General features: G+C 38.1%; 1 protein-coding gene and 1 long non-coding RNA gene across 8 annotated transcripts; one reads left to right on the top strand and one right to left on the bottom strand.

Annotated features, from left to right (window-relative positions):
• Window positions 1–19: 19 nt before the first annotated feature.
• Window positions 20–16,614, top strand: LOC113679869 (neutral alpha-glucosidase AB). 7 transcript variants are annotated; one of them, XM_089211479.1, is made up of 29 exons: window positions 20–139; window positions 556–648; window positions 2,051–2,287; window positions 3,480–3,647; window positions 3,791–3,881; window positions 4,017–4,113; window positions 4,585–4,681; window positions 5,125–5,226; window positions 5,345–5,423; window positions 6,518–6,691; window positions 7,164–7,225; window positions 7,763–7,840; window positions 8,355–8,430; window positions 8,933–8,993; window positions 9,362–9,427; window positions 9,780–9,859; window positions 10,246–10,287; window positions 10,429–10,627; window positions 11,041–11,142; window positions 11,243–11,301; window positions 11,770–11,954; window positions 12,479–12,543; window positions 13,012–13,088; window positions 13,182–13,256; window positions 13,443–13,556; window positions 14,472–14,581; window positions 14,744–14,818; window positions 15,814–15,917; window positions 16,323–16,614. In XM_089211479.1, the coding sequence occupies exons 1-29, from the start codon at window positions 117–119 to the stop codon at window positions 16,433–16,435; spliced, it is 2,904 nt and encodes a 967-aa protein (XP_089067605.1). In that variant the 5' UTR covers window positions 20–116; the 3' UTR covers window positions 16,436–16,614. The 7 variants fall into 7 exon arrangements, with proteins under 7 accessions (XP_089067605.1, XP_089067606.1, XP_089067603.1 ...); XM_089211480.1 differs by having other exon boundaries at window positions 21–139; window positions 6,551–6,691; window positions 8,933–8,989; window positions 9,358–9,427; XM_089211477.1 differs by having other exon boundaries at window positions 21–139; window positions 8,933–8,989; window positions 9,358–9,427.
• LOC149042115 (uncharacterized) lies at window positions 15,040–18,047 on the bottom strand. The gene is made up of 2 exons (XR_016188190.1): window positions 17,577–18,047; window positions 15,040–17,078 (listed from the first exon to the last, which is right to left on the bottom strand). It is a non-coding gene; the product is annotated as an uncharacterized LOC149042115 (long non-coding RNA).
• Between the last annotated feature and the right edge of the window lie 88 nt (window positions 18,048–18,135).

Below are 18,135 nucleotides of genomic sequence, written 5' to 3'. Positions count from 1 at the left end.
TCACAGTTCCGTTCAATTGCATCCGGGAGTTTGAACCGACAATTCCTTCCCAGTTCACTCACCAATATTCAATCTTGAGATCGAGAAGAGCTGAGGTGAGAATACGGTGGAGTTCAATGGCTACGTTTTATATCTCAAGGTAAAGTGATCGCTTTGTTTTCTTTAAATTTACCCACCGCTTTACTTCACCTTTACTCATATCTTCTCTGTTTAAGTCCTCCTAACGATTTTTTTCGGATTGCATGACCGCATATGCTAGTGCATGTAAGATCCATGAACTCGACACGTGTAAACTCCTCTGTTTGATTTCAGATTTTTTGACATAACAGGGATTTTGCATTGCTTAATGATATTTAGTAAATTAAACTTTCATGTAAAAGCTTTCATATAAAATCTTTCAGGTCTCATCTTAAGCATCAATAACTTATACCCACAAACGTGCTATATGAACATGCGTACATGGAATTGCAGATCCCGTTTTAGAATGTCACCAGACAGACAAGATTTAATAAAAACCTTCTAAGTAGATTTTGGCCTCTATTCTTTAATTTTTAGGATTGTTTCACTCCTTCTGGTGTGGATAATTCCAGAAATTAATGCCGTGGATAAGGGAAACTTTAAGAAGTGTGAGCAAAGTAACTTTTGCAAGTAAGATGGTTAAAATGTTACATTGTGTTATCTACATGAAGAGTTGATTTACAGAAAAAAATTAAAGTAGATTCTTTTGGATGTCTGCTTTTAAATTCCGTGAAGTTATTTGGTTCTTTTGTGGGAAGACAGTTCGTGAGCTAGGCTGTCTCTGCAAGACAAGGTAGCTTGGCTTAGCTCAACTTTTATTGTGGGGTTTTTGTATGTCCATAGGAGTCCATGATAGACAAATAATTGCAGTTAAGGGGGGTAGTTGAAGGGTAAAGGCACATGCAAGCTTCTCCCCTCTGGTATACTCATTTAAACTAAAAATAAGATGCTGATGTGGGAAATTCTGCCCATAACGTTCAACTTCTATAGACCATAGACCATAGTTTCCTGTTGCCCGCCGACTTTGGTATCTTCAAGTTGAGGGTTGCCGCCTTCTTAGAATGGGTTGTAGAAACAATGAACTTCAACCGTAAACTAAAATCAGTGACATTAGTATGTGTGATGATCAGAACAGTGGCTTTTCTTGATTAAGTCTGCCTTTGTTAGAAGTTCTAAGTTACACATTATTTTGAACCTGAGAGAAACATTTAATTATGTAGTCTGTTTGCTCAGGTAAGAGCTGTTTTAGGAAGGACTGTTATAAGGAGTAGTAGTTGATGTTTCAACAACCTTGGTAGAAGATGTTATAGGGATTGAGCGGCAGGGGTTTCATTTAAGGCTAGGCACTTGGCAAATTGTTTAGTTATGAGGATGGTTTTGCCCACCTGGTTTGACCATCTTGAGGAAAGTTCATCTTGTAAAGAAGTTCAATTCAAAAAAATTTGCCCGCTTGTGAAAATTAGTTGTCCTCCAGCTGAAAATGTTAATGAAACCCCTGGAGCTGGACTTAGTAAAGTTTTGAAGGTCAGTCGCTACTAAGGTCTTTTCGGACTACTCTTATGTGGGCAATCAGACTACATGATCAGAAATATTCATTTTACCGAGAAGCACCTCCATCTTTCCCCTCCCTCCCCTTCCCCCCCCCTCCGACCACCCAGACTTCATTAATTAAACTCAAGCAATAAGGTAGAATTGCCAAAACTCTGTATTTTGCTGAAGTTGGGTTCAGGGGTACAAATTTCAGCGAGTAAGAAGACAGCCAAGTCAGGAAGAAAATGAAACATCACAAAACTTTTGTCACTGATTGTACATCAACAGTCCCTTACCCAACTTGTCTTTAAATGTTTGATTTATTTTGATTGGATGCAATCACATGCTTGATTGATCAACTGAAAGTCAGAATTGGGTTTAGGGTATGACATTGAAAGAATGAAAAATATATTGTGGCTGTTTCTCTAAGTTTGTGGAGTAAAATTTTTGTTATATTTGAGAAGGAATGAATTACATTTGTTTTTACTGTTTTTGTTTACAGGAATAATAGAGAAATTCAACCAGGAGAGTCTCCATATTCAGTAGTCAAAGATTCTCTAGTGTTTACAGATTCCTCCCTTGATGTTAATATACTAAATAAGAAATCAAATGTATTACTCGGTCTAAAGCTTCAAACATTAGAAAAAAATACAATAAGATTTAGAATTAATGAACGGAACCCAATTAGACCAAGATATGAAGTCAAAGATGTCTTGATTCAAGAACCAAAGACTATAAGGTAAGGCTATGACTTAACCTTTTTGTGGTCTGAACTTCAAATCTTTGAGGAAGTACTGTAATGATCTGTGCTTTGTGCATGTTTTTCCTTGACATCTCATTTGCTGGCTAGGCTCTAAAGATATGCATAATATTTTTTTGCAAACCAGATAATATTATTTGCCCACCATGGCTGATAATTTCTTTTTCTCCTGGTAAATTAAGAACTGCTCTTCGATGTTACTGACTTCTCTGACACATTTTGAATTTACAATGAGATAACTTTCTTATAAATTAATAGAGGGGGTAAGTTTCTAAAAAAACTGTGGTACTGCATCAGTGGGAGAGTATAGCAGGGTAATCTAGAATTATCAACTGAGTTGATAATGTAAATTGGCCACCCTAAACAGTCAGAGCTCTGACAAATGGCTAACACTTGAAACTTTAGTTTTAGAACTTTTTACGGTGGCCAATTTATGTTATCAACTCAGTCGATATTACTAAATTACTTTGACATAAATTGTTTTGCTAGCATAACATTATTAGATGTTGTGTAGAGAAACTATTTAAAAATATATTTTATCATGGATGAAGCACTTGAAAGATATCAGAAAAAGATTTGGCAAGGTATAGTCTCAGACAAACTAAAATATAGATGCAAGAGAAAACTCTACTTAAAAATCCATTGGTGGTCAATATCTTAACCCTTAAACTCCCAAGATCTCATTAGTAACTCTCCTTACTGTCAACCATACAATTATTATGTTAGTTCAGAGAATTTAGTATCGAATCAACTAATTAATCCCAAATTGATATTTTTCTTTATTCTCATCACTTCTCTGGTCGATAATGTATTTATAATGTAAGGAGAAATTCTGTCTTGGTCACTTATGGGAGTTAAAGGGTTAAAAGAAAATTGCTCCACTAATTTACAAGCAGCATATTTTGAAGAGATTGAAATCCTGGGGGAGATAGGAGGCAATTCTTTATTGTACCCCTAAATATTTTTTGTTTGGTAATTATGCATCCCCTGACTGGTTCTGTAATGGTTTTATCCTTCGATTTTTTTTTTATTTCCAGTTTGTTTGTTTGTTTCTATTTTCTTTCTAAGCAGGTTGGTTTAAGGTTTGAAAGGAATAGATCTAACATTTTAGATATTTATCTGTAGCCTCTGTTTGTTCCAATATTTAACTGCTTTCATTGATATTTTTCAGTAACCAAAAACTCAAACAGGATGATGAGAGTGTCCACATTGGATTTAATAACAACAGTGTTGTTTTAACATTTGAACCTTTCCGCCTGGATTTTTTGGTTGATAATGAAGTGGCAGTATCTGTTAATTCAAGAGGGCTGATGAATTTTGAGCATTATAGAGAAAAACAGTAAGCTGCAATCATTCTTAAGCTTGATATTATTGCTGTGCATGTTAGGGGTCCACACTAAATGAAGGTTCCACTCCTGATACAGTAGAGGTGGTATTAATACATTATCAGCTTTATATTATCTCCCTCTCTATCCCAATTAGGAAAATTCCCGTCAAGGTTGAAGATGACGATGGAGAAGGTCACCCACCTGGAGAAAATGAGGAGGAAAAGTCAGATGAGCACCCAGAATCGGTACGAGAAATTCAGGTTTTAACCTTTTTGCACCCTATAATCAGTATGCATATTCTCCTTCCATTTCCTTAGGTACTGACAAGGATTTATACTTGTGATGTCAATGTGTGATTTGGGGTGGTATTTATTTTCTAGGAAGAAAATGCGGAGAAAAAAGAAGAAGAAGAAGAAAGAGTCGAAGAAGAAAACTGGGAAGAAAACTTTAAAGAGCATCATGATTCTCGACCACGAGGTAATTCAACATAAGTTCTGTCCATGCAGTAAGTAATCCCTTTTTAAAAAGCTCAGAAGGGAAAAAAAACACAGAAAAGAAAAGCTGAAACTTGATGTTACACTGTATCTGTTTAACCCTTAAACTTCCAGATCAAATTTGCAATTCTCCTTACTTTCAACCATACAATTCTTATAATGTTAGTTCAGAGAATTTAGTATTGGATCAACTTATTATCCCCAAGTTGATATTTTTCTTTATTCTCATCTCTTATCTGGTTGATATAGTATTGATACTGTAAGGAGAAATTCTGTCTTAGTCACTTGTGGGAGTTAAAGGGTTAAGATATGGCCATGTTTACAATTATGAAGAACTTGGTAATTTTTGCTTATAAGCCTTTCTTTAATCAAATGTGAAACTTAGTGGGAAGCTGTCGTGCATGTAAGTTTGTTGCGATGGTATTTACTCTACCTTTAAACTTTCATCATTCAGGTCCCTGTTCTGTTGGTTTGGACATTTCATTCCCTGGTGTTGAACATGTGTATGGAATCCCAGAACATGCAGACACCCTAGCTCTCAAGACAACAGTGTAAGTTCTGCTTTAGAGGGATTTTTACAATCATGTTGTACTCCTGGTATGAAGCCTTTGACTGGTTGTATCAATGATGAAATGTATTTATATCAAATTGGTTCTCAGCAGTGATTCAATAAGGCTTCCAGTGTTTGCCTTAATTTTAAACAGAGTTATTATTTTTATGCACATCCTTATATACCAGGGGTGATAAATGGTGAAGTCCTAGACTCACTAAGACACTAGGACACCTGTCTGAAAATTTTAGAAGACTTCTTTTAAACAAAACTCTTTTTTATTGCTAATAACAGCTATGAGATGTCAATTCAGAAGAGAAGAGACTTCAAGATTTGTCACACAGGCTGACACTACTTTGAGAATTAACTAGACCTATGATACACTGGTCCAGATGGTCAGGCATTAAGGTGCTTCTGTTTAATTGCTGTATTTTCATTTTTCAGTGGTTCAGAGCCATACCGTTTGTACAACTTGGATGTGTTTGAGTATGAGCTGGACTCCAGGATGGCTCTTTATGGCAGTATTCCTGTCATGATTGCTCATAGGTAAGTAATCACAGAGTTATTCACTTTCACTGAAACTCATTAGTAAGTTTACAAAGAAGAGGTTTGATCTGAAGAGCAGTTATCAGATTCCATCATACTCTGATTTCTGAACTTTCAGTGTTGCACGCACAGTTGGTGTGTTCTGGATGAATGCAGCTGAAACGTGGGTGGACATCAGTTCATCCAGTGCCAGAAAGGTAGGAGAGTATTTTTTTTAATCCATTTTGTCACTAACTGTTCAAACGTCAATTGTGATCATTATCTATTTCCTCCTTACATTAACACTGCTGAATCATTCACAAGAATAAGATCATGAGAATAAAGGAAATGATCACCAACCTAAGAAGCTTTGATTGATAAATGAATTCTCATTGTGAGTACCAAAGGAAATGTATAAGGAAGAGTATGGAGAATTTGGATACTGATGTTAGGGTGTTTAACGTTAAGATAGAAATAAGAGATGAGGTTTAGGGATGATTTTTGGGGTGAAATAGCACAAATTACACATTAACATAACTATTGTAACAAATAAATTTGATTTTCTGATATTCAAATTTTCAAATGAGATTTTTGTGCAATTGAAATCATTAATTAAGATAACATGTTTTAACATCTTCAAATACTTCTTTAAGGTTCTAAGTAAATTTAATTAAAGAAATATAAATTTGAAACTATGGTAAACTTGTTTAATAATCTCTGAATTTAATGATATTCAAGTCTAATTTTGAAATTTATTTTAAGTAGTATTGACAAGGCTAACATTTAATAGGCTCTCCTGGATTAACAGAGTATACATATGGTGTAACTAAGTGCTACACTGTAAATGTTGGTGATTTTTGGCATGGAATTAACCTGCTTCAGGTCAGAAATGTTTTTCATAGCTTCTCATAGTGAGAAGTGTAGCTTAATAAAGCAGGTAATTCATGTTTCATTTTGTGAGGTTATGTCAAATGCTCTAACACTGAACCATTTTGAAGTGCCCTAAAATTTTCAATGCTGAAACTCCTTCACACATTAAATTATATGAAAAAAAGTAATAATTTTGAATTAAAACATTGATATTTTGATGAGCAAAAATTAGAGTCTCTGTTATTTGATTTTTTATAAAAACTCATCCATAAATTCTCTTCAAATGACATGCACATACATATTGCATAAAAGAAATCTTGCATCCAATAAATTGTTTCTTTGAGTGGAGCATTGGACACAACTGAGCATTAGTCAGCGTAAAGTTGACTAAACCATAAAGGCCTAGCCTACTCTTGTGTTCCACTGTTCTTTTATTTTGCAGTCCATGTTAAACTCACTGATGTCCTTTTTCAAGGGAAGTGAGGAGGTCCCTCAGGTGGACACCCACTGGATTTCAGAGAGTGGCATCATTGATGTGTTTGTCATGTTGGGTCCAAAACCTCATGACCTGTTCCAAGAGTATGCTGCATTCACTGGCACAACTGCCCTGCCACCAGTAAGTCTGGCTTCTTTGTTTTATCTGGCTCTATATCAGTTTTCACAGCTCTCACAGATGATTTCCAATTTTTGTTTAAATTCCTTTTTGAGAATTCAGTGTGAGATAGATTTTACAAACTGATATCCTGACCCTGATTGTTAAATGGATGGATAACTTTAACTGACAAATGAATTGCTATCCAGCGGATAAGTGTTAACAAAACGTACTGCACTATCCACCTGATCGAGATTTATCCAAGGAATAACGTTATCCACTCATCGATCAACTGAGGCCTGGTTTATAGTGAAAGTCTAGACTAATAGTAAGGTCTGTGCAAGTCATTTTCCGGCACAGAAGTTGAACTGAGTTTTTCCTTGTTTCTGAGACATGAAATGGAATAAATACTTTTTTGGAACCACCTTTCTAAAAATAGTAGAGCATGTAGATCTTATCTTTCTAATCTTACATTTGTGATGATCTCATTTGATAGCTCTTTGGAATTGCTTATCATCAAAGTCGATGGAATTACAATGACGAAGATGACGTCAAAAAGTAAGTTGCACTTGAACAGCTCTGTTTTCTTCATCTACTAATTTTTTTGTTTATTTTCACTGCCTCAATGAGCCACCAAAGTGAGGTAGATCCTGTGATCTGATTGGCTCCCTTTGGCCCTGTGAAAGACAAAAAATTGCCTTAGTGCATTAACTTCTGGCTGTCGTTCTTTTTTTCAATTGGAAAAAAACAGCTTAATCTACCAATTTTTACTGCAGTAGAGGCTCAATATTATGTCTTGAAGACAACTCAAGCGAAGCAAAAGGATTCTGTGAAAAAAATTGTAACTAAGTGAAATTCTTTGGTCAAGGTCCATTCAGGTCGTGGAAAATTTTTGGGAAGGCATGGAAATCTGCAGTATCATTTCCAAGGCTGTAATTTAAGTTTGGGTGATGTAAAGTTATTGATAGAAAATATTTGAAAACTATATCGCTTTGATCACTATAATGCATGTCGTATCTATTTATAAAGCAATACTCTTTGATCTGTAATGAGCCTTCATAGCTAAGCGGTGTGTTTTTCTTGTGGTTTTTTCAGCGTTGATAAGGGTTTTGATGATCATGATATTCCCTATGATGTTCTGTGGCTGGACATTGAACATACTGATGGAAAGAAGTGAGTACAAAAAAAAATGCATGAATAAATGCATTCACTCCTCTGTGTTGTTTCGTTTGAGCGGCAACCTTCAATGAATAGCTTGCATCCCGACATACACATTTCTGGAAATTACCGGAAGAAAAAAAAACAAACAAAAACTAAAAGCCGAAAAGGGACATTCCAGACAGACTGTCTGACGAGCAAAATTGTATTGGTTAACCAAATGGTTATCAGGACTTGATTTTAAATAGAAATCGTTTAAGCTTAAATTTCTGCTCTGTACATTGGACTTTAGGGTAAAAGAAGTCAGTCTCAGATGCCCACATCCGATCTTTTAAAGCCAGGCTCTTACCGTCATTTATTGGTGTTATTAAGTGGAAAAAATAACAGCCACAGAACAAACAAAAAGATATGATTTCAAAGTATTCCTTACCGACATGCCTCATCATAAGACTCAGATCAGTCATAGTTGTCTTTGGCGTATATTATTTGCGGTAACTTCCTGCTGCGGTGTTTACCTATTTCAATGTAGGTATATGACTTGGGACAAGAATAAATTCCCAACGCCTGACCAGATGCAGAAAAACTTGGCGTCAAAAGGTCGAAAGGTAAAGACATCAACGAACAGTTATCCAAAAATTCGAATGACGAGATCTAGAAACTTTGTCTTCTACTGATGCTGTTTATAATCGGTCATCTTGGGCGCGCATGTCACAAGGTCATGCCTTCTTTTTCACGGCGAAGATGAAAATTACACGGATTTTGCAGCATTCTTTTTGGTTAACCTTTTAAACTTGCAATAGCACTATTCATGAAGTGGAACTACCCCTTACAGCATTAATACATTGCATGGAAGGTTAAGATATAAAGAAGACAGTTTTTCTCTAGATCGTGGTCTGATGAGAAATTCTAATAGCCAATAACTAGATGAATATATAGAACTTGAGCAGGAGAATTTTAGCCGTTTGACATAAATGTGAGAGGCAAAACGGCTATATACAAAATTTGCTCAATTTCGCAACTTTTTGTTGAGTACAGTGCATGAGCATTCTCTGTTTGTTTTTCTTTTCACTTGTTCATTTATCTAATAAATTTTATTGTATTTTATAGATGGTTACTATCATTGATCCCCACATCAAACGCGAGGGTGGATATCACATTCATGAGGCAAGTTAATAGAGATCATTCCATGGAAAGTGCGCACGAACGATTTTTGTTCACGAGTTGCGATGCATCAGAAGAACGAACGAGTGAGTCTTGATGCATCGCAGTGAGTCACAGTCGTTCATTGAGTATTTTTGAAATAAAAATCTTTTAAAAATACATTTGGTTTTGGAACCTAGGATTTAACCTTACTCTTGTGGTTTTCAATCTTCTTTGCTCAGTATTCACTTAAGATTCTTTGTATCTTTCCGATCTCAGCAGTATTTGGAGTGTATGTAACAGTTCAGTTCTAAGACATGGCACCGCAATTCCGAAGGTCTTAGCTTCGTATAGTCATGGGGTTTGTTCATGTTTATGTTTAAATCTCACAGGAAGCGACAAGATTGGGTTATTATGTGAAGAACAAAGATGGCGGAGAATACGAGAACTGGTGTTGGCCAGGTGATGCTATGTATATAATAGAACGAATCAAAACGCATCGCAAAGTGGTGGTGAAGTGACTTTTAATCTTAAAGTATAAGGCACAATAAGTGAGGAAGGCGAAAGTTTCACTATTCCCCTACGAAGAAAACCGCGTCATCAGCCGATAAATGACCCAGAAAACCTTAATTTTTTCCTGCCAGACTTTCACTTTAACGTAATGGTGAATGAGAGTTTATCATGGCGCCATCATCGATATAGTTAATGAAAACTGAAAATGGTTGAATTGATCTGTGAATTGATCTGCCAAACGCTTGGCTTAAGAGAAAGAACCGTTTTTTGCGTCCTTATTTATAATTTCCTTAATTCATAGGAACTTCATCGTGGATCGATTTCCTCAGTCCGGAAATTCGCAAGTGGTGGGGCAGTAAATTTGCTCTGAGCGAGTATCAGGTAAGTCACATTTTGGGACAATTTGTCTCCGATATAAGGGTTTTGTAAAGTTTACTGCATTGTTAGTATTTAATTCGGAGCTTTCTTCACGACGACACAGAGCAAAGATGAGCTACGATTCCAAGAGAGTAATTTAAAAAAAAATGATCACATGCACCTTTTTCTTTTATCTTCGATCTCGAAGAAGTTGGTTAGGTAATGCTGTTGATCTCTCCAAAGTCAGAATAGCAAAGAGGAAAATTTTTCCTTTCCTGTCGGAGTGGTTCACTCGGCGGGGAAACTCATGAGTAAACGCATAAGTTAAAATGATTTAGGAAGTTTGGACGCAAACCTGAGGAAGTGTTGTCGAATTATCTTCTCTGATCATTTGGGATGTTTTCTTGTAGGGCTCCACAGAAACTCTTTTTACCTGGAATGATATGAATGAGGTTAGCGTAACTTGAGAACTTTTTTTTCTGGTAATAGTATAGTATGAGATGGTTCAAAGGCAGGGCTGGTCGCAGTTTATCTAAGAACCAGCCATGAAGTATGTTATTCGTTTTTACCGCAACGTTTTTCCTGCCTTACAGCCCTCGGTTTTCCATGGACCGGAAATAACCATGCATAAAGACGCGCTTCACTTCGGGGACTGGGAACACCGCGATGTGCACAACATCTACGGCTTCTATCAGCACATGGCAACAGTGCAAGGACAGATAGACCGTTCAGTGGGAAGGGAAAGACCGTTTGTCCTGTCGCGAGCTTTTTTTGCAGGAACCCAAAGAAACGGTAAGTAATTGTTATCTGCGAAGAAAAAATAAACAACAAAAGCAACGTGATACCGGCTTGAAAATGATGTTAGTTCATTCCTAGTGACGTGCTAAACAGGATACAAAGCTGACAATTGAAGCGCTTTAAAATTGAATTCAGCAACCAAGCTAAGCGCACCAGGCAATCACTAAAAAGTAAATATCGCAAGGAGCCAGTGAAAGCGTAAAGTAAAACAAATAAACAAAGCGCGTGGAACACGGAAAAACGCGAGTGACCAAATTGCGATTTTGCATCTGATTGGTTGAGAGAGAATAGTGCGGAATTTTCTAATCAAACCAATGCAATCCCGGAATGATTTGGACCTCCAAACTGAAACTTCCAATGGAGGCTTCTTGTGCATTTAGCTTACCGGAACTGTTAATTGTTTCTAGGTCCCATTTGGACGGGAGACAACACGGCGGACTGGGGCCACCTAAAGGCATCTCTTCCCATGATCCTCACCCTAAACTTGGTTGGGCTGCCGTTTTCCGGAGGTGAGACGATTTTAGAAATACTCAAGTTCGTAGCTGATTTGTTTCCACGACGGTTGACTTCATGTGGTTTTCTTTTGTTTTTTAATTATTATTATCTTAGCTGATGTCGGTGGTTTCTTTAAAAATCCTGACCCAGAGCTGTTACTCAGGTGGTATCAGGTAGGTTTTCTTTCTTCGCACATGATTTATTCGTTTATCTCCTTTTTTTTTTTCCTGTTTTTTTTTTTCTTAGCTAAATTAAGAGGGGTTATGAGGCGGGAACAAATAAAGTTTGCTCGCGGCCTTCGCTGTTTTTCTGTGCCTTTTTCCCAACAGATTTCCTTCACTTGACTCCAGTGTGTTTTTATTGGGTAATTCCAATTGTGATTTTATCATGACTTGTTAAGTGGTGGTATTCAGTTGGATGTCGCTCCAATGACCCATTTCCCTTTTTTTGGACGCGAACAGGTCGCTTGCACCAACCGTAGGTTTAATTTTTGGGAAGACGCATGTGTGATTTTAACCGTTATTGGAAGCTTCAAGCATGATGTGCTATTTGGACTGTCACTATCAACTGGGGCGAAGGAAAGGTCCACACTCTAACACCTTGTGTTCCAATGGGTGTTTTTTGTTTTTCATTTTTTTCAGGCGGCTGCCTTCCTGCCATTCTTCCGCGCACACGCTCACTTGGACACCAAACGCCGGGAGCCTTGGCTTTACGATGAGCAGTATAAGAATCTGATCAGAGATGCCATCCGTGTGAGGTACTCACTGCTGCCGTATTGGTACACCTTGTTCTACCACGCCTCTGAGACCGGCACGCCCATAGTCAGGTGAGTGTTCAGGAGTATATTCTCGTGATAAGGTCGACATGTGTTGAGAGTATGGAAAACTATCAACCATGGGATAATGTTGTGTGTTAGAACACCAAATTGTCATAACTGATGTATTAGACAATGTGCTAGTCATTTTGGAGATTTAGTCTGTAGGTCTAGGGAATGACTTTCCAAACGGTCAAACCGCGCGTTTGAGGTGTCTTGGGCTGTGGGATCTTAATACGTTTATGTATGTTATGTGGCTGGTTTATGCATCAGAGATGAGCTTTTCATTATCCTAGAGCATTAGCAGTAACACTGTTGAACTGTACCGGAGTTAACTTGAACAGATGTACAAACCAAAGGTTGAGCATCCAATCGAAGAATATACGGATCAAATGTAAAACTTTGCAACATATCCAGAAAGAAATTCGTTTTCGATCCACTTTTACAGTTTTGATTTCTTTTTGTTTAACTGAATGGCTTTAAAAATAACGAGCAGAAAAAGTAAAATAAAAGTAACATTGACCCTTTCTCGTTAGGCCTCTGTGGGTGGAGTATCCAGAGGAGAAGAACACTTTTGCCATGGAAGATGAATTTTTGCTCGGTAAGTTTAGTCTTGTGAGTTTAGTCTTGTGAGTTTAGTCTTGTGAGTTTAGTCTTGTGAGTTTAGTCTTGTGAGTTTAGTCTTGTGAGTTTAGTCTTGTGAGTTTAGTCTTGTGAGTTTAGTCTTGTGAGTTTAGTCTTGTGAGTTTAGTCTTGTGAGTTTAGTCTTGTGAGTTTAGTCTTGTGAGTTTAGTCTTGTGAGTTTAGTCGTGTGAGTCCAGTCTTCGATCCAGTCTTCGATCCTCCCGAGAATTAACTACCAGAAAGGAGCACGGGCTCATTTCCCGAACAGTGGGCCCGGGGGAGTGAAGATTCTCGTCCTCCCCCCGCCCTTAACCCCCTTCGTCCACTCTTACTCCAAATGGCTAGCGATCTCGAGCTTATAACATTAGCTTGCCCTAATAGGACGCCTGCACTGCAGGCTGGAGAGAAATCAGCCGTTAATTAGCTATTCCGATTACCTTTTTAGGAAAAGATCTTCTCGTTAAACCAGTCACGACCCAAGGACAGAACTCGATAGATGTTTACCTTCCAGGAAAAGGAGAGGTAGCTTATCTTACATCATAACTTTGTTTGTCGAACGTTCCTTCATAAAAGACTTATCTTAATCAGCGTAACTGTGTTTTTTACTCTAAACAGTACTGGTACGACTTGCATGATTTCAAGATTTACCGAGGGGAGAGTACGATCTACGTGTCTACACCACTCGAGAAGGTAAATTCATCAATTTAATTCGTACCACATGGATGACAAATCTCAAGTGGCTTTCATTCCCTTCCTTTCTGTGAATCAATATTTTAGAGGATTTAGATCAAATCTCTAACCTTTTGGAAGAACTGGGCAAAGTAAGTTTTCCCCTCTGTCTGTGACTAATTTTGTAGTGTTAAATTTTTATTGTAGATCCCAGTGTTCCAGCGTGGAGGAAGCATCATCGCGACCAAGCAACGAATTCGCCGATGCAGTGCACTCATGCACAAGGATCCATATACGTTAACCATGGCCTTAAATCCCAGTGTAAGTTTAGGCATATGACTACACAATATTGAACTGAAAACTGAACGAGAGAACCTACGAACATACGTGCGTACGTATAGACGGGCGGACGGATGGATGGATTAACCCCTTTCGACTGTATATGCGTGTTTGTTGCCAGTTTTACTTGGCTGTTATAAGGGAATTTAGAAAGTCGCGACTGCGACGGAAACGAGAATGTAGCGAAACTAAAGATTTAATTAGAAAAACAATAGCGGAACAGGTGTGTTTTAAAAGTTTGTACACTTGCTAGCCGTTCCATACAGAACTAAAACGTGAAATCGCCAAATTTTACGTTCTCTTAGCGTGGAAACCTCGACAGCAATTCAGTCACGTTTTAAACGTTACATTCACTTGTTATGCCGAAGTAACAATGTCGGACCGTCAGAAACGTTGAACACATCGAGCTTTAGGCGAAAATCTTAGAAGGAAATTTATTACGTTATTTCGTTAACTTTTTACCACACGACCCCGTAGTTACATTTCAAACTCCCTATTATTACATCTGATTTCTTATAAATGTCGGCCCTATCGATGTTTAAACAGTTTACGGGCAATACTTTCCTCGAAAAGTCCGGATTTTAGCCTTGGCTGGGCTATTATGGTATGTTCTAGGCTGAGATTCATCAGTCTCAGAGTGTCTAGCATCACTTTGAAGTATTAACAGAAACCAACAAATGCGTGGGGCTAACGTGCGATAGGTAAGCATTCCATTAAGGGGTAGGAGGAGGGGGAGGGGGAGGGGGAGGGTTAGTATTTAATGCTCCTATTCGCACTATACTCGGATGGAGGGATAAGTTCCGGTAACTACACGTCATACCCAATGCAGGGTCGTACCGTGCATCCTGAAACTAAAGAATCCTATTCAATACTTGCGCTTACTTTCTTTCTGCACAGGCTGAAGCAGAGGGAGATCTTTACGTGGACGATGGACACACCTTTGACTACAAGAATGGCGCCTACATTTACATGAAGTTTTCATTCCGTGGCGGACGAATGGTGGCGAAGTAAGATCACTTTTCTTGTCTATTTCTCGACGAGTCATTACAATTCGACTCGGAAACAAAGAACATATGGGCACCTCGCAGATGTGTCTCTGCTAAATTGTGTTATATTTTGTATTGATATTTTCTGGTAATTTTGAAGCAAGGATCTTTTCCGCCCCGTAGGAATGCATCCAAACCCATTCCTCTTCAGCCTCAGACTGAAGAATCAGGGATTTTATCGTCAATGTGGAACTTCCTGTTAGTAGATTTGTTCTTGTTGTTTCTTTTCGAGTATATTTTACATCTTGATGGCGGTTTCTGATGTAAATTCGTCACAAAGTTAAACGTCTATCTAAATATTCTAGAACTGGGCGAGATTCGATTAAAGCCTCCAGCTTGCTTTACAAGTGTGAGATGCCGCTGTCTTTCTTCCACAATTGACTCAGGAATACTCGGATTAAAAATTCGACTGTTCCCTTCAGATTTTGATCTTTTATTTTCATCTTTATTATTATTACTATTATTATTATAATTATGATCATGATAACTATTATTATTTTCTGATTTTGGCTGAGAACATCATCTTTCACTTTCATTAATAGGCTGTAGTTAAATTTACTATCTTCATTTTAATCACAAGGCATTCTTTGAATCATTGTCAAAAAGCATACCGTTAACATTGGTATGGCCAAGGTACAAGACGATTACCTAAGCTCCGTGGTAGAAAATCCTAAATTCTTACCCCGTGGTAATTTGGCACAACTGCAATGGGAGTCATTTTCCCCTTTCATCGCCAGGCTGAAGATCGGCGTTCTGTTGGATTTCTGTTTCTCTGACAAACGTCATTGTTTACTTTTATCTTGAGGTTAAAAGCGAGTATAACATCTTTGTTTACAATCATTCCAAAAGGGAACACATCGTCATAAATCCAAAGTGTAACCAGCATCTACTTTCTCCTTACAGTTATGCTCCTGAATCATTCCTTAAGATCACGAGAATAAACGGAATGATCGCCAACCCAAGAAGCATTGATTGTTAAACGAATTCTCCTTGTCAGTACTAAAAGAAATGTATAGGGAAGAGTATGGAGAATGTACATGGATAATGATGTTAGGGTTTAAAATTCATAGCAGTAAGTGGAAGGGTTGTCATTTAAACCAGTTAGAGTTCCCCGTAGCTCGGTGGTAGAGCTTCCGCAGTGCAAATCGAGAGTTGCTAAGTTCCACTCATGTTTTTTTTTCTCTTTTTTGCAGGCGGGAGACGCCGAACACTCTGTACACTACCGCTGCTTGGATAGAACGCATTGTCATTCTTGGAATAAGTAACGCTCCTAAAGGAATCCTCCTTACTGCTGATGGTAGGTGGCTGGATCAACTTTTCAGGCAGTACTGTATACAGTGGCTGTTGTTCAGCACCACTCTCCATCGCCTCCTCGATGTTCCTTGGTTTTTTTTCTCTTCTGCAGGAATTCAGTGACTTAACACTCCAATCAGATAATTTTCCAGTGGTGTATTTGTGTCTTTTTTTTTTTCTTTGTCTCTGTTTTGTGCATGTGTGTATCTCAAATGTAGCCTCAAACACCATGCTTGTCTTGGCACTCTTCCTTGTGGGGGAGCTGTAATCGAGGAGCGAAACAGCTCTATTAACGTCCTTTTCACGGCGGAAAGTCATCTCCAAGGAAAGGAAACCACTTGATTATGTGTACAATATTATCATTAAGCTGTGATGTGTTGAATTTTTTTTTCTGTCATTTTTTCTGAAGGTGGAGAGAACAGACACCTCCAGTTCACACATGATCCCTCGACTCACACGATGACGATCAAGAAGCCTGGGGTTAATATAGCTAAAGAGTGGACAATAACTATGCACGCTTAAATTAGATTTTCAGTAAATTATCAACTTTTTTTACACTTTTTGGGGAAATTGTTTTCACAATGGTGAACAAGACGAATTCCTCTCGTCTTTAATTAGGCACGGCGACACTGCCACTGAGAGAGAGAACTTTTGTAACAACTTACTGTAAGGAAGGAATTAAAGTGATTTGTACAAACAAAGTATTGGTGTGTATGTGACAATTTCTACGCACAATCTCGTCAAAGCACACGCTCCCCGTGTGCGTGGTTAATATTTGCAGGCTCAGCATGTTCCAGGCTTTTGGAAGACAACTCATTTATGTACCCACCCTGAGTCCCAAACTGAAAAAAAAGAATATATGCAGAACCAGAAACAAATAGATCTCGTGCAGTCATTCCTATCTTTACTGATCATTTGCCTCGTTACCCACCATTCGTTACTGTTTCCTGTCATAGAACTTCATTCCCCATCATTCGCCTCAAATAACCAGCAATACCCATCGTTCGACACCATTCACCGTCATTAGGCATCACTCCTCGTCATTGGACATCATCTGCCTTCATGAGACACGTGCCGTCATTAAAAATCATTTACACTCATTGGGCGTCATCAACCGTCACAAGACATCACTGATGATTCCTCGCCATTAGTCACCAATCGCCATCTGCAAGCGTCATACCCTGTTACTAAACATAATTCCCCGACAATAATCATCGTTGGCCCTATCACTAGGCATCATTCCCGTCATTGAGCATCATACGCCGTCATTTGGCACCATTTGTCACCATAATTGAGGATAGATGAAGGTTAATGATAACGAATTATGTCTTGTGGCGGGGGAAAGGATTTCTAATGATGGTGAATGGTTTTGAATGGTAAAAAAATAATGGGAAATGGTGGGGTAATTGATCCGTAAATACGTCTAAGAGGGTTTGGCACCACACGTTCGGGTACTATTGGTTTTGAAGATTCACCAGGAAAATAAAGTCCTCGGGGTCTACGAATTTTTTGAACTAGTTTATTCAGCAAGTTTTCTCTTGCACACGCGCTAGCTAGTCAACTGAAAGCAAAAAATACACGTGAGGATCGCCTGTATCGGACATAACAAAAACAGAAGCGACAAAAAAGCTTTCTAGAATACGTACAATGTTGATATACTCACAATTCTATAAGACGTTATCCCTCTTAAGACGCAATATTTTCCAGTCCTTGCACAAAGGCAGAAAACACACTTTTCGAATAATGCACAGTCCTTTCAATCTGAACTCGGACTCCCTACTGCCGCTTTCTTAATCTAACTCACGTGTGTGAACTAATCTTGAGAGCCCGTGATATCTCAGGTAAACAAAAAAAAATGCTTTATCTTAAATAAACAAAAAATGCTTGATTAAAAAACATCTGTCGGCGAAGTGCAAAACAAGGAGGCTCACTATATGAGTATTCACGAGTTGAAGGGTTCTGTTCTTCGAAATTTGTCCCCAACGTTTTTGCATTTTTGTATTCGTCCATATTTAGTTAGCTTTTTTCTAGTGAGTAGTCTATGACTATAAAGTAAGACCTTTTTTCATCAATTTCAGTAAGAATTTCGGTCGAGTCGGTTGTTTGTCACACAGCGAAACGAGAGGAGCAAAATGAAATTAGTATTTATGAATTGGAAAATTCTGGTCATGCACGCCCTTCGTCAGAGCAATTGACGAAGGGCTAACGCTCGAAACGTCAGC

Source organism: Pocillopora damicornis, chromosome 7, assembly GCF_964200805.1.
Source record: "Pocillopora damicornis chromosome 7, jaPocDami1.2, whole genome shotgun sequence".
Lineage (NCBI taxonomy): Eukaryota > Metazoa > Cnidaria > Anthozoa > Scleractinia > Pocilloporidae > Pocillopora > Pocillopora damicornis.
Note: the sequence above shows the minus strand (reverse complement) of the source record. Positions and strands in the feature narration are given on the sequence as shown.

Coding starts and splice junctions, on each gene's coding strand:
- LOC113679869 (XM_089211479.1), top strand. CDS start 117: ATGGCTACGTTTTATATCTCAAG. Junction 3,648..3,790: donor GAGCATTATAGAGAAAAACA/GTAAGCTGCAAT, acceptor TATCCCAATTAG/GAAAATTCCCGTCAAGGTTG. Junction 4,114..4,584: donor TCATGATTCTCGACCACGAG/GTAATTCAACAT, acceptor TTCATCATTCAG/GTCCCTGTTCTGTTGGTTTG.